At 41.3% G+C, this 12957-nt stretch overlaps 1 protein-coding gene across 1 annotated transcript; it reads right to left on the reverse strand.

The window, feature by feature from the left end:
* Positions 1 to 2406: 2406 nt before the first annotated feature.
* LOC120042531 lies at positions 2407 to 7498 on the reverse strand. The gene is made up of 5 exons (XM_038987371.1): positions 7407 to 7498; positions 7124 to 7249; positions 6815 to 6947; positions 6293 to 6334; positions 2407 to 2755 (listed from the first exon to the last, which is right to left on the reverse strand). Exons 1-5 carry the CDS (start codon positions 7482 to 7484, stop codon positions 2421 to 2423), a joined length of 714 nt encoding a protein of 237 aa, XP_038843299.1. The 5' UTR covers positions 7485 to 7498; the 3' UTR covers positions 2407 to 2420.
* Between the last annotated feature and the right edge of the window lie 5459 nt (positions 7499 to 12957).

Genomic DNA, 12957 nt, shown 5'->3' on the forward strand with positions numbered 1-12957 from the left:
GGTGAGATCTTGCATGGATCCCCAGACCGAGGTTGATTGACCGTCATCTTGAACTTCTTCCATTTTCTAATAATTGCGCCAACAGTTGTTGCCTTCTCACCAAGCTACTTGCCTATTGTCCTGTAGCCCATCCCAGCCTTGTGCAGGTCTACAATTTTATCCCTGATGTCCTTACACAGCTCTCTGGTCTTGGCCATTGTGGAGAGGTTGGAGTCTGTTTGATTGAGTGTGTGGACAGGTGTCTTTTATACAGGTAACGAGTTCAAACAGGTACAGTTAATACAGGTAATGAGTGGAGAACAGGAGGGCTTCTTAAAGAAAAACTAACAGGTCTGTGAGAGCTGGAATTCTTACTGGTTGGTAGGTGATCAAACACTTATGTCATGCAATAAAATGCAAATTAATTACTTAAAAATCATACAATGTGATTTTCTGGATTTTTGTTTTAGATTCTGTCTCTCACAGTTGAAGTGTACCTATGATAAACAATTACAGACCTCTACATGCTTTGTAAGTAGAAAAACCTGCAAAATCGGCAGTGTATCAAATACTTGTTCTCCCCACTGTATATGGCACATGGAAATGTGTGTGTGTATGGATATATGTATATGTTTGGATATATGTATATGTAGCAAAAAATCTGAAATAAAACCAACATATTTGTCCTCCGAAGAGGGGGAGAGGTAAAAAAAAACTATAAACTTTTTTGTTTGTTGCTTTTTTGACAAAGATTTACATCCCAGTCAGATCAGGGGTGTATTCATTAGTCATCTACCGTAGCACAACGTTTTGCAACAAAACAATAGTTTATTTTGGACAAATTCAGGTAGGTCTCTACCCTGTTTTAAGGAGGAAAGCATTCAGTGTAATCCTAAATGTTGAATAGGAGTCCTGATCTAGGATCAGGTCTGTTTCCTAGTGAATACACCCCATGGTGTTGAATAGGAGTGTTGATCTAGGATCAGGTCTGTATCCTAGTGAATACACCCCATCGTGTTGAATAGGAGGGTTGATCTAGGATCAGGTCTGTTTCCTAGTGAATACACCCCATGGTGTTGAATAGGAGTGTTGATCTAGGATCAGGTCTGTTTCCTAGTGAATACACCCCATGGTGTTGAATAGGAGTGTTGATCTAGGATCAGGTCTGTTTCCTAGTGAATACACCCCATGGTGTTGAATAGGAGTCCTGATCTAGGATCAGGTCTGTTTCCTAGTGAATACACCCCATGGTGTTGAATAGGAGTGTTGATCTAGGATCAGGTCTGTTTCCTAGTGAATACACCCCATGGTGTTGAATAGGAGGGTTGATCTAGGATCAGGTCTGTTTCCTAGTGAATACACCCCATGGTGTTGAATAGGAGTGTTGATCTAGGATCAGGTCTGTTTCCTAGTGAATACACCCCATGGTGTTGAATAGGAGTGTTGATCTAGGATCAGGTCTGTTTCCTAGTGAATACACCCCATGGTGTTGAATAGGAGTGTTGATCTAGGATCAGGTCTGTTTCCTAGTGAATACACCCCATGGTGTTGAATGGGAGGGTTGATCTAGGATCAGGTCTGTTTCCTAGTGAATACACCCCATGGTGTTGAATAGGAGTGTTGATCTAGGATCAGGTCTGTTTCCTAGTGAATACACCCCATGGTGTTGAATAGGAGGGTTGATCTAGGATCAGGTCTGTTTCCTAGTGAATACACCCCATGGTACTAAATAGGAGTGTTGATCTAGGATCATATCTGTTTCCTAGTGAATACACCCCATGGTGTTGAATAGGAGTGTTGATCTAGGATCAGGTCTGTTTCCTAGTGAATACACCCCATGGTGTTGAATAGGAGTCCTGATCTAGGATCAGGTCTCCCCGGTCCAAATGATTCCAATTATTATTCTTATATTCAATGTTTTTACAAAACACTGTGTCTCCATAACATTTGTACAGTTATTTATGTATTTTGTACCCCAACACTGTTACTATCATTCTACCATTAGGTTGGTACCCCAACACTGTTACTATCCATTCTACCATTAGGTTGGTACCCCAACACTGTTACTATCCATTCTACCATTAGGATGGTACCCCAACACTGTTACTATCCATTCTACCATTAGGATGGTACCCCAACACTGTTACTATCCATTCTACCATTAGGATGGTACCCCAACACTGTTACTATCCATTCTACCATTAGGATGGTACCCCAACACTGTTACTATCCATTCTACCATTAGGATGGTACCCCAACACTGTTACTATCCATTCTAGCATTAGGTTGGTACCCCAACACTGTTACTATCCATTCTACCATTAGGATGGTACCCCAATACTGTTACTATCCATTCTACCATTAGGATGGTACCCCAACACTGTTACTATCCATTCTAGCATTAGGTTGGGACCCCAACACTGTTACTATCCATTCTACCATTAGGTTGGTACCCCAACACTGTTGATCTGAAGCAGTGAACAAAGACGGGGGTCCAGCTCCCCAAGAAGGTTCATCATCCTGGAACATGACTCAGTTCCTTTTCTCAACACCATGTCGATGATGTCACGTGCCATCTCTGCCCTCTCAGCTATCACCTCCACTGACTCCATTTCCTCCTGGTTGATGACTGTGTGTTGCAGGAGTCCGTCCAGCAGTTCATTCAGGACAGGTCTTGACACTCGTTTCACAAACTCTGTCCGTACAGAACGCAGCTGCTGCTCTCCAGAACCAGTCAGACTGCTCTCAGCCGGACCTCCTGCCCCCAACACAGCACCTGAGAGAGTCAGGTTACAAAATAACTACATTTGTACATTTACATTTCAGTCATTTAGAAGCAGAATCTGAAAATAAAAGTATTGAGAAAACATTCTCTTTTACAATACCGACCTGAACATATCACATATTCACATTTAGGGACGGTTTCACAGACATAGAAAAACAGTCTGGGTCATTCAGAACCAGGCTAATCTACATCAAGTCCTGGAGGAGATGTCATTGGGGCATTCAGAACCAGGCTAATCTACATCAAGTCCTGGAGGAGATGTCATTGTTCTTGAAGACAGTCTTTTATAATCAGGACTAGTCCAGGTCCTACAGTAAACCATGTTGACTGTCCTAGTCCAGGTCCTACAGTAAACCATGTTGACTGTCCTAGTCCAGGTCCTACAGTAAACCATGTTGACTGTCCTAGTCCAGGTCCTACAGTAAACCATGTTGACTGTCCTAGTCCAGGTCCTACAGTAAACCATGTTGACTGTCCTAGTCCAGGTCCTACAGTAAACCATGTTGACTGTCCTAGTCCGGGTCCTACAGTAAACCATGTTGACTGTCCTAGTCCAGGTCCTACAGTAAACCATGTTGACTGTCCTAGTCCAGGTCCTACAGTAAACCATGTTGACTGTCCTAGTCCAGGTCCTACAGTAAACCATGTTGACTGTCCTAGTCCGGGTCCTACAGGAAACCATGTTGACTGTCCTAGTCCAGGTCCTACAGTAAACCATGTTGACTGTCCTAGTCCAGGTCCTACAGTAAACCATGTTGACTGTCCTAGTCCAGGTCCTACAGTAAACCATGTTAACTGTCCTAGTCCAGGTCCTACAGTAAACCATGTTGACTGTCCTAGTCCAGGTCCTACAGTAAACCATGTTGACTGTCCTAGTCCGGGTCCTACAGTAAACCATGTTGACTGTCCTAGTCCAGGTCCTACAGTAAACCATGTTGACTGGACTAGTCTGGGTCCTACAGTAAACCATGTTGACTGTCCTAGTCCGGGTCCTACAGTAAACCATGTTGACTGTCCTAGTCCGGGTCCGACAGTAAACCATGTTGACTGTCCTAGTCCAGGTCCTACAGTAAACCATGTTGACTGGACTAGTCCAGGTCCTACAGTAAACCATGTTGACTGTCCTAGTCCGGGTCCTACAGTAAACCATGTTGACTGTCCTAGTCCAGGTCCGACAGTAAACCATGTTGACTGTCCTAGTCCAGGTCCTACAGTAAACCATGTTGACTGTCCTAGTCCAGGTCCTACAGTAAACCATGTTGACTGTACTAGTCCAGGTCCTACAGTAAACCATGTTGACTGTCCTAGTCCGGGTCCTACAGTAAACCATGTTGACTGTCCTAGTCCAGGTCCTACAGTAAACCATGTTGACTGTCCTAGTCCGGGTCCTACAGTAAACCATGTTGACTGTCCTAGTCCGGGTCCTACAGTAAACCATGTTGACTGTCCTAGTCCGGGTCCTACAGTAAACCATGTTGACTGTCCTAGTCCAGGTCCTACAGTAAACCATGTTGACTGTCCTAGTCCAGGTCCTACAGTAAACCATGTTGACTGTCCTAGTCCAGGTCCTACAGTAAACCATGTTGACTGTCCTAGTCCAGGTCCTACAGTAAACCATGTTGACTGTCCTAGTCCAGGTCCTACAGTAAACCATGTTGACTGTCCTAGTCCAGGTCCTACAGTAAACCATGTTGACTGTCCTAGTCCAGGTCCTACAGTAAACCATGTTGACTGGACTAGTCCAGGTCCTACAGTAAACCATGTTGACTGTCCTAGTCCAGGTCCTACAGTAAACCATGTTGACTGTCCTAGTCCAGGTCCTACAGTAAACCATGTTGACTGTCCTAGTCCAGGTCCTACAGTAAACCATGTTGACTGGCCCTCAAGTCATTGGTTTGTACATTGCATTCGGAAAGTATGACTTTTTCCACATTTTGTTACGTTCTACAATTCCTCATCAATCTACACACAACATCCCATAATGACAAAGCAAAAAAACAGTATTTTTGCTAATTTTTACAAATGTATTAAAGATAAAAAACAGAAATACCTTATTTACATAAGTATGCATTGATACTCGAAATCGCGCTCAGGTGCATCCTGTTTCCATTGATCATCCTTGAGATGTTTCTACAACTTAATTGGAGTGAGACTGTGGTAAATTCAATTAATTGGTAGGCACACACCTTTCTATATAAAGTCCCACAGTTGACAGTGCATGTCAGAGTAAAAACCAAGCCATGAGGTCGAAGGAATTGTCCGTAGACCTCTGAGACACGAAAATCTCGAGGCCCAGATCAGGGGAAGGATACCAAAAAAATTCTGCAGCATTGAAGATCCCCAAGAACACAGTGGCAGCCATCATTCTTAAATGGAAGAAGTATGGAACCACCAAGACTCTTCCTAGAGCTGGCCGCCCAGCCAAACTGACCAATCTGGACAGAAGGGCCTTGGTCAGGGAGGTGATCAAGAACCCGATGGTCACTCTGACAGAGCTCCAGAGTTCCTCTGTGGAGATGGGAGAACCTTCCATAAGGACAACCATGTTTGCAGCACTCCACCAATCAGGCCTTTATGGCCGAGTGACCAGACGGAAGCCACTCCTCAGTAAAAGGCATATGACAGCCCGCTTGGAGTTTGACAAAAGGCATGTAAAGACTCTCAGACCATGAGAAACAAGAATCTCCGGTATGAGGAAACAAAGATTGAACTCTTTGGCCTGAATTCCAAGGCTCATGTCTGGAAGAAACCTGTCACCATCTCTACAGTGAAGCATGGTGGTGGCAGCATCATGCTGTGGTGATGTTTTTTCAGCGGCAGAGACTGGGAAACTAGTCAGGATCGAGGCTAAGATGAATGGAGAAAAGTACAGAGATCCTTGATGAAAACCTGCTCCAGAGCGCTCAGACTGAGGCGAAGTTCCACCTTCCAACAGGACAACGATCCTAAGCACACAGTCAAGAAAACACAGGAGTGGCTTCGGGACAAGTCTCTGAATGTCCATGAGAGGCCCAACCAGAGTCCGGACTTGAACCCGATCTAACATCTCTGGAGAGACCTGAAAATAGCTGTGCAGTGACGCTCCCCATCCAACCTGACAGAGCTTGAGAGGATCTGCAGAGAAGAATGGGAGAAATTCCCCAAATACAGGTGTGCAAAGCTTGTAGCGTCATACCCAAGAAGATTCTAGGCTGTAATTTCTGCCAAAGGTGCTTCATCAAAGTACTGAGTAAAGGGTCTGAATACTTATGTAAATGTGATCGTTTTTTATTTTTAATACATTTGCAAAAATGTCTAAACCTGTTTTTGTTTTGTCATTATGGGGTATTGTGATGTCATTATGGGGTATTGTGACGTCATTATGGGGTATTGTGATGTCATTATGGGGTATTGTGTGTAGATTGATGAGGGGAAAAAATACAATTGCAAATTACAATTTTAGAACAAGGCTGTAACGTAACAAAATGTGGAAATAATCAAGGGGTCTGAATACTTTCAGAATGCATTGTAACTTTCATGTTTACTTACTTTTTGAATGGGTGTCAGTGACGTATTCTGTCACACCCTGATCTGTTTCACCTGTCTTTGTGATTGTCTCCACCCCCTCCAGGTATCGCCCATCTCCCCATTACCCCCTGTGTACTTATTCCTGTGTTCTCTGTTTGTCTGTTGACAGTTTGTCTTGTTTGTTCGAGTCAACCAGTGTTGTGTCTCAGCTCCTGTTTTTTCCCCAGTCTCTCTTTTCCTGTCTTCCCGGTTTTGACCCTTGCCTTTCCTGACTCTGAGCCCGCCTGCCTGACCACTCTGCCTGTCCCTGACCCTGCCTGACGATCGGTACCTTTTGCACCCTCTCTGGATTACTGACCTCTGCCTTGACCTGTCTTTGCCTGCCCATGCTGTTACAATAAACAGTGTTACTTGGACAGTCTGCATCTGGGTCTTACCTTGGTTCTGATAGTATTCATCTGAAAGATAAACAACATGAGGTTATATCACTCTAAATAGCATCTGGTACAAAAGTACAAAGTGATGATTGACATATGCTCCTACCTCGTGATACTATTTCTGTCCATACTGTCCTCTCATCATCACTGAATAACTCCATCTCAATGTCAATCCCTGTCATTTTCACAAGCGCCCTGAAAAAGCTTGGTGTTTTGTGTCTATGTATGAGATGAATCTTCTGGAGAGAGAGATTGTTTTGGCAATGTAAACATATGTTTCTCATGCCAATAAATCCATTTGAATTGAATTGAGAGTGAGTGAGAGAGACAGAGAGGAAGAGAGAGACAGAGAGAGCAATGCATAGAACTGTAACTGAAATGTCAGATTCATGTTCTTATTCTACTGAAACTGTACCTGTGGATTGATGGCGGTAGAACAGGGAATGTTCAGTCTGAAGGAACTATTCAGTTTGAAGGACTGCTCTGGTCCTGAGATGAGAATATTTGTAGACCCTTGAGAATTTTCCTGTTGTTCCACAGCCTGTGAAACGAGGCATGAAATACCCAGCCAGTCAATGTATAGTCTTATTCAAACATTATTCAGAAAACTAGCAACACACGTATCTTCATTTAATGAGTGTCAACATAAACTGCACCACTGGTTAGCTAAGGTCATCTCTATAATAATGGTCCCTCACCTGTATTTGGCCGGGGTTCCAGGGGAACAGGTATAGGCGAGAAATTAATGTTTCCCTTTTCACTGTCAGATAGAGCATCAGCTCACAGTGGACATCTACGTTATTTTTTCTTTCTTTTTTACTTCTCTGTTTTATTTTTATTTCAGAACGTAAGCTCAGTGTAACAGAGATAGGTGAGAACTTGGGATGGAGAATCTTAGCATGGAATCTGGTGACCTCATGCACTTCCTCTAAAGACACTCTATGTTCCTCTACATGAATAATCTTCATCTCATTCCTCAGGGAAGGGTTGGTCCCTGAACAACACAATAAAAAGGAGACAGAAAGACAAATATTGTATTATTCATCCAACTAAAACACAAAGAATATGCAGTACCAGATCAATAGTTCATTCATTCAGGAAGTGAAACTCAGTTACATGGAAATGTCTTTCTGAATACTATTTCTATATGGTTTTACCTAAACAGACAAAGTGTGGCAGATGAACTTCCGCAAGTTCACCTAACTCCATAGTGATGTCCAGCAATGGACCACCTTGTGTGTACTGCATGTCTTTCAGAAGTTGACTGTAGGGTTCCCAGTTCCTGAAGTGATACTTCAGGATGACATCTCTCTCACACAGCCAGCGGAGCCCAGACACTGTGCACTCATAACTCCCTGTGGGTGTCCTGTGCCTGAGGGCAACAACAAGATATGGGAGAGAGGTTCATTGGTCAAATGGAGAGGTTGGATTAGAAGACTATTCCCAAAGGTAATGGGGAAATACACTAGCAGGTGGAATGAAATGTTAAAAGTAGTTATTTTACCTGAACATTGTCACTCCCTGGACAGTGGAAGTCAAGGGTTCAATCTGAAGCCAGTGTGTGGAGTCCTGAACAAGGACAAGCATGTCAGTAATACATATGGGGCCAGTTTTTTTTTTTTTATATATATATGGGTGGATCAGCTTAATATGCCGGAAAGATTGTTGCCTCCATCAATGTAATCTGCATCATTTCCAATCCCCCATATATTTTTTTGGGTAAATATATATATACATATGCATACATATACACATGTATACATACACATACCTATATAGACATACTTTTTTAAGAATATACCTTTATTATTCCCCGCAAACCCTACCACCGATCCCCCAATTGGAGTAAACTGATAAACACTTCGGCTTTTACCTTCAGTTTATACATCTTATACACAGTTTACAGACACAGACATACTTTACAATAGTTATATTTTTGTTTGTTTTTAGTCCTTCCTCTATTTCTGATGTCCATCCAGTTTGATTTCTATTTGCCATATATTTTTCAACTGTGCTGTGATGTTTCCTGGACCTGTGACCAATAACGAGCTACATATGGACAATACCAAAAAAAATGATCTAATGACTGCCTCCTCACAGCAAAATCTGCAGAGCTGGGAAGATTGTAAAATTCCCGTGCTGTTTTGCGTATCAATTCATAAACCATGTGCCATGGAATGGGTACATCGAAAATCTCTTCCCAACTATTTTGCAATTTATACGACACAGCTGTCAGTTTTTTCGTCCTTAAATGAAATTGGTATATGTTTTTATTTATCACACTTTTCTTTAACCATTTATGTTCTTTAATACAGGGCCGACATATATGTTCCTTACTTTTTCCCCTTCTACTTGCCTCTTCCATTTTTGTGGTAATGCTGCAATTAGCTGGTTGTAATTTTGGGTAGAACAGACATTTCCATATGTCTGCGTTAGCTGCATGTGTAACATAACTCCACCAGTCCTATTCATGATATCATTCACTAAAATTATACATTTTAAAAACATTTCTTCGAAAAATATGTTTGTTTTTTAATCAATTAGTATATTTGAGTTTAACCACAATATTTGTTGTATTATTTGTTCTGTCTTTTCAGGTGGATTAAACTGAAATTGCAACCAACTTTCTAAGGCTTGTTTAAAAATAACGATATTTTGGAGATTATTTCCTTTTTAAACAACCGAAAGTGAGCAGGTCTAATCTGAATAAAGGGAAAAAGGCTATTCTTGAACATAGGATGAGACGATCCTACCAATTTACGACAGAACCATTTTGGATTTAAATATAACTTTTGTATGACTGATGCCTTTAGTGAGAGGTCTAATGCTTTAATATTTAATAATTTCTGCCCTCCGAATTCATATTCGTTATATAAATAGGCCCTTTTAATTTTGTCTGGCTTGCCATTCCAAATAAAATTGAATCTTTTTTGTTCATATAATTAAAAAAGCAAGTCACTAGGTGTAGGCAAAGCCATAAGCAAATAGGTAAACTGTGATATGACTTTTCACAAATAGACAGGTATTTTCCTTTCCATGGTAGCAAGATCTTATCTATTTTTGCTAACTTTATATTAAAATGTATTGGAGTGAGGTCATTTCTGTCTTTGGGGATATGTATACCGAGTATGTCCACATCCCCGTCAGACCATTTTATTTGTAAACTACACAGTAATGTAAACATTGTATTTTTTAGTGATCCAATACGTAATATAGTACATTTATGATAATTAGGTTTTAATCCAGAGAGGTTAGAAAAAGTATCTAGATCCTCTAAGAGGCCGTGGAAAGATTCTGATTGTGGTTTTAAAAGAAAACATGAATCATCAGCGTACAATGACACCTTAGTTTTTAAGCCACGGATTTCTAATCCCTTAATATTATTGTTTGATCTAATTTTAACAGCTAACATTTCGATGGCCATAATAAATAGATATGCCGATAGTGGACAACCTTGTTTTACTCCTCTAGATAGTTTAAAACTTTCTGAGATGTAGCCATTATTTACTGTTTTATAACTAGGGTTACTATACATAACTTTAACCCATTTTATAAGAGATTCCCCAAAATTGAAATATTCTAGGCATTTATATATAAACTCAAGTTGTACTTTATCAAAAGCATTCTTTAAGGTCCAGGACTAGACTTAATCTGTGTCTGGGAAACTGGCCCATTAACCAAAGTAACTAATCTAATGTATTTATTCAATGTTACATGGAATGCTGGTGATTTATCAATTAAACTGTCTAATGACAAAATATGACAACAGCTAAAATCCTGCATGCCTCCAAGCAGAACACAGGACTGTCTATATCCCAGTATGAATGGTTGGTCAGTACACACCTGGCTTTGAGACTGTGTTAATATTACTAAAGCAGAACACAGGACTGTCTATATCTCAGTATGAATGGTTGGTCAGTACACACCTGGCTTTGAGACTGTGACTCCTGCAGGTATGTATAAGTAAGAATTGACATTATGACTTACCTCAACGTGGTCACAAGTCTTACAGCTCTGAGGAATCCCTGAAGTCAAAAGTAGTTGTTTAAAATTGACAATGTAATAATGAATGAATAATTATTAAATACACTTGTAATAAAAATGAAAATAAGTGAGCAACAGTCTCAGAATGTACACTCATTAGCATACCATAATCTGACATTAGTGTTATATTAATTCATGTTTGTGGAAGCAGGAAACATCGTTCTGGTCCATGTTTTGTAGATGTTGGGGGCCTGATTTCTGGTAGATCCTAGGATGAGAGCTTAAAGGTAGAGTCAGCTAAATTATGTTGTACGAGCAGCACCACAGATATTGTGATGAGCAAGATGCCTGACTTCTCTCTCACACAGTCACACACAGTATCTGCCCATGTGCAAGGGTTCTCTTCACTCTCTTACAGAGTGTTAGTCACGGGACCAAAACAGCAGAGAAGTTTAGCCTTGCTCTCCAACACTCTTAGTTGTTGTAGAAATTGGCCCACAATGCCGTTTACTTTGTGCATCAACGTCATATCGCTGACTCAACCTTTAAGTTTGTTTAGACAAAATAGATCATGATTGTGTTCCTTGCCTGGGACTCAAGTACAATGAACGCTTTAAAAACATTGAGTTAAAAATTATTATCAGTTAACACTCACATTTCTCAGGTCCAGGCTTGATCCAACACTCTCCACCATGGTCTCTGGTGTTCTCAGGTCCAGGCTTGATCCAACACTCTCCACCATGGTCTCTGGTGTCCTCAGGTCCAGGCTTGATCCAACACTCTCCACCATGGTCTCTGGTGTCCTCAGGTCCAGGCTTGATCCAACACTCTCCACCATGGTCTCTGGTGTTCTCAGGTCCAGGCTTGATCCAACACTCTCCACCATGGTCTCTGGTGTTCTCAGGTCCAGGCTTGATCCAACACTGTCCACCATGGTCTCTGGTGTCCTCAGGTCCAGGCTTGATCCAACACTCTCCACCATGGTCTCCGATGTCCTCAGGTCCAGGCTTGATCCAACACTCTCCACCATGGTCTCTGGTGTCCTCAGGTCCAGGCTTGATCCAACTCTCTCCACCATGGTCTCTGGTGTCCTCAGGTCCAGGCTTGATCCAACTCTCTCCACCATGGTCTCTGGTGTTGGTAAAGCAGAAGGATAGACTGTGAATAAACTAAATACAACTTATAAAGGCTTTATATAGCATACAGTCTTCATAAGCAGTACAAAGGGTGTATAAAGGGTGACAGAACAGCTCCCTGTGTAGGGTGCATTGCCTAAATGTGACTTAAAACTTCTTTGGGATAGGGGGCGCTATTTTCACTTTGGGAAAAAATCGTGCCCAATTTAAACGGCCTCGTACTCTATTCTAGATCGTACAATATGCATATTATTATTACTATTGGATAGAAAACACTCTCAAGTTTCTAAAACCGTTTGAATTATATCTGTGAGTAAAACAGAACTCATTTTGCAGCAAACTCCCCGCCAGGAAGTGAAAAATCTGAAATCGAGGCTCTGTTCCAGGGCCTTCCTATTCATTTGCTTGAAATCTATGGATATACATGCACTTCATACGCCTTCCACTAGATGTCAACAGACAGTGGAAGGTGGAATGGGGTGTCTAGCTTGATCTGAGGTCGAACAAGAGCTCTTGGAATGACTTGACCCCAAATATCCTTTGTCCAGCAAGGCGCGGTAAGGAACCCTGGATTGCCTTCTGAAAAGCTTTTGTTATAGACGGCTAATATCTCCGGCTTTGATTTTATTTGATTCATATGATAATATCATCGTAAAGTATGTTTTTTCAATATAGTTTTATCAGATTATTGAACGTTTATCGGGAGTTTTGGCGTTTTCCGTTCTCTGCGTTTGGTGAAGATGGACAACTTCGCGCCACTTGGCTAGCTTTGGTTGATAATTCGACAGGAGAAGAGGACATTCTAAAACCAAACAACGATTTATTCTGGACAAAGGACAACTTGTACAACATTCTGATGGAAGCTCAGCAAAAGTAGGAACCATTTATGATGTTATTTCGTATTTCTGTGGAAAATGTTTAGTACTATTTTCCGCCCTCATTGCAGGCGCTGTCTCGCTATAACGTAAGCTGTATGTCGTACTAAAGTTATTTTTAGAATTCTAACAAGGCGATTGCATTAAGAACAAGTGTATCTTTCATTTGCTGTACAACATGTATTTTTTAGTAAAGTTTATGATGAGTTCTTTGATTAGATTAGGTGAGTGTCAGAAATGTATCCGGATAATTT

This window comes from Salvelinus namaycush, unplaced genomic scaffold (genome assembly GCF_016432855.1).
Source record: "Salvelinus namaycush isolate Seneca unplaced genomic scaffold, SaNama_1.0 Scaffold707, whole genome shotgun sequence".
Classification (NCBI taxonomy): Eukaryota; Metazoa; Chordata; class Actinopteri; order Salmoniformes; family Salmonidae; genus Salvelinus; species Salvelinus namaycush.

Excerpts from the sequence above, each read along its gene's own strand:
- LOC120042531 (XM_038987371.1), bottom strand. The coding sequence starts at position 7,484 with ATGCTCTATCTGACAGTGAAAAGGGAAACATTAATTTCTCGCCTATAC. Across the intron at positions 6,948-7,123 it reads CTACCGCCATCAATCCACAG|AAGATTCATCTCATACATAG; the intron begins GTACAGTTTCAG and ends CTCTCTCTCCAG. Across the intron at positions 6,335-6,814 it reads GACAGAAATAGTATCACGAG|ATCAGGGTGTGACAGAATAC; the intron begins GTAGGAGCATAT and ends CAGGTGAAACAG.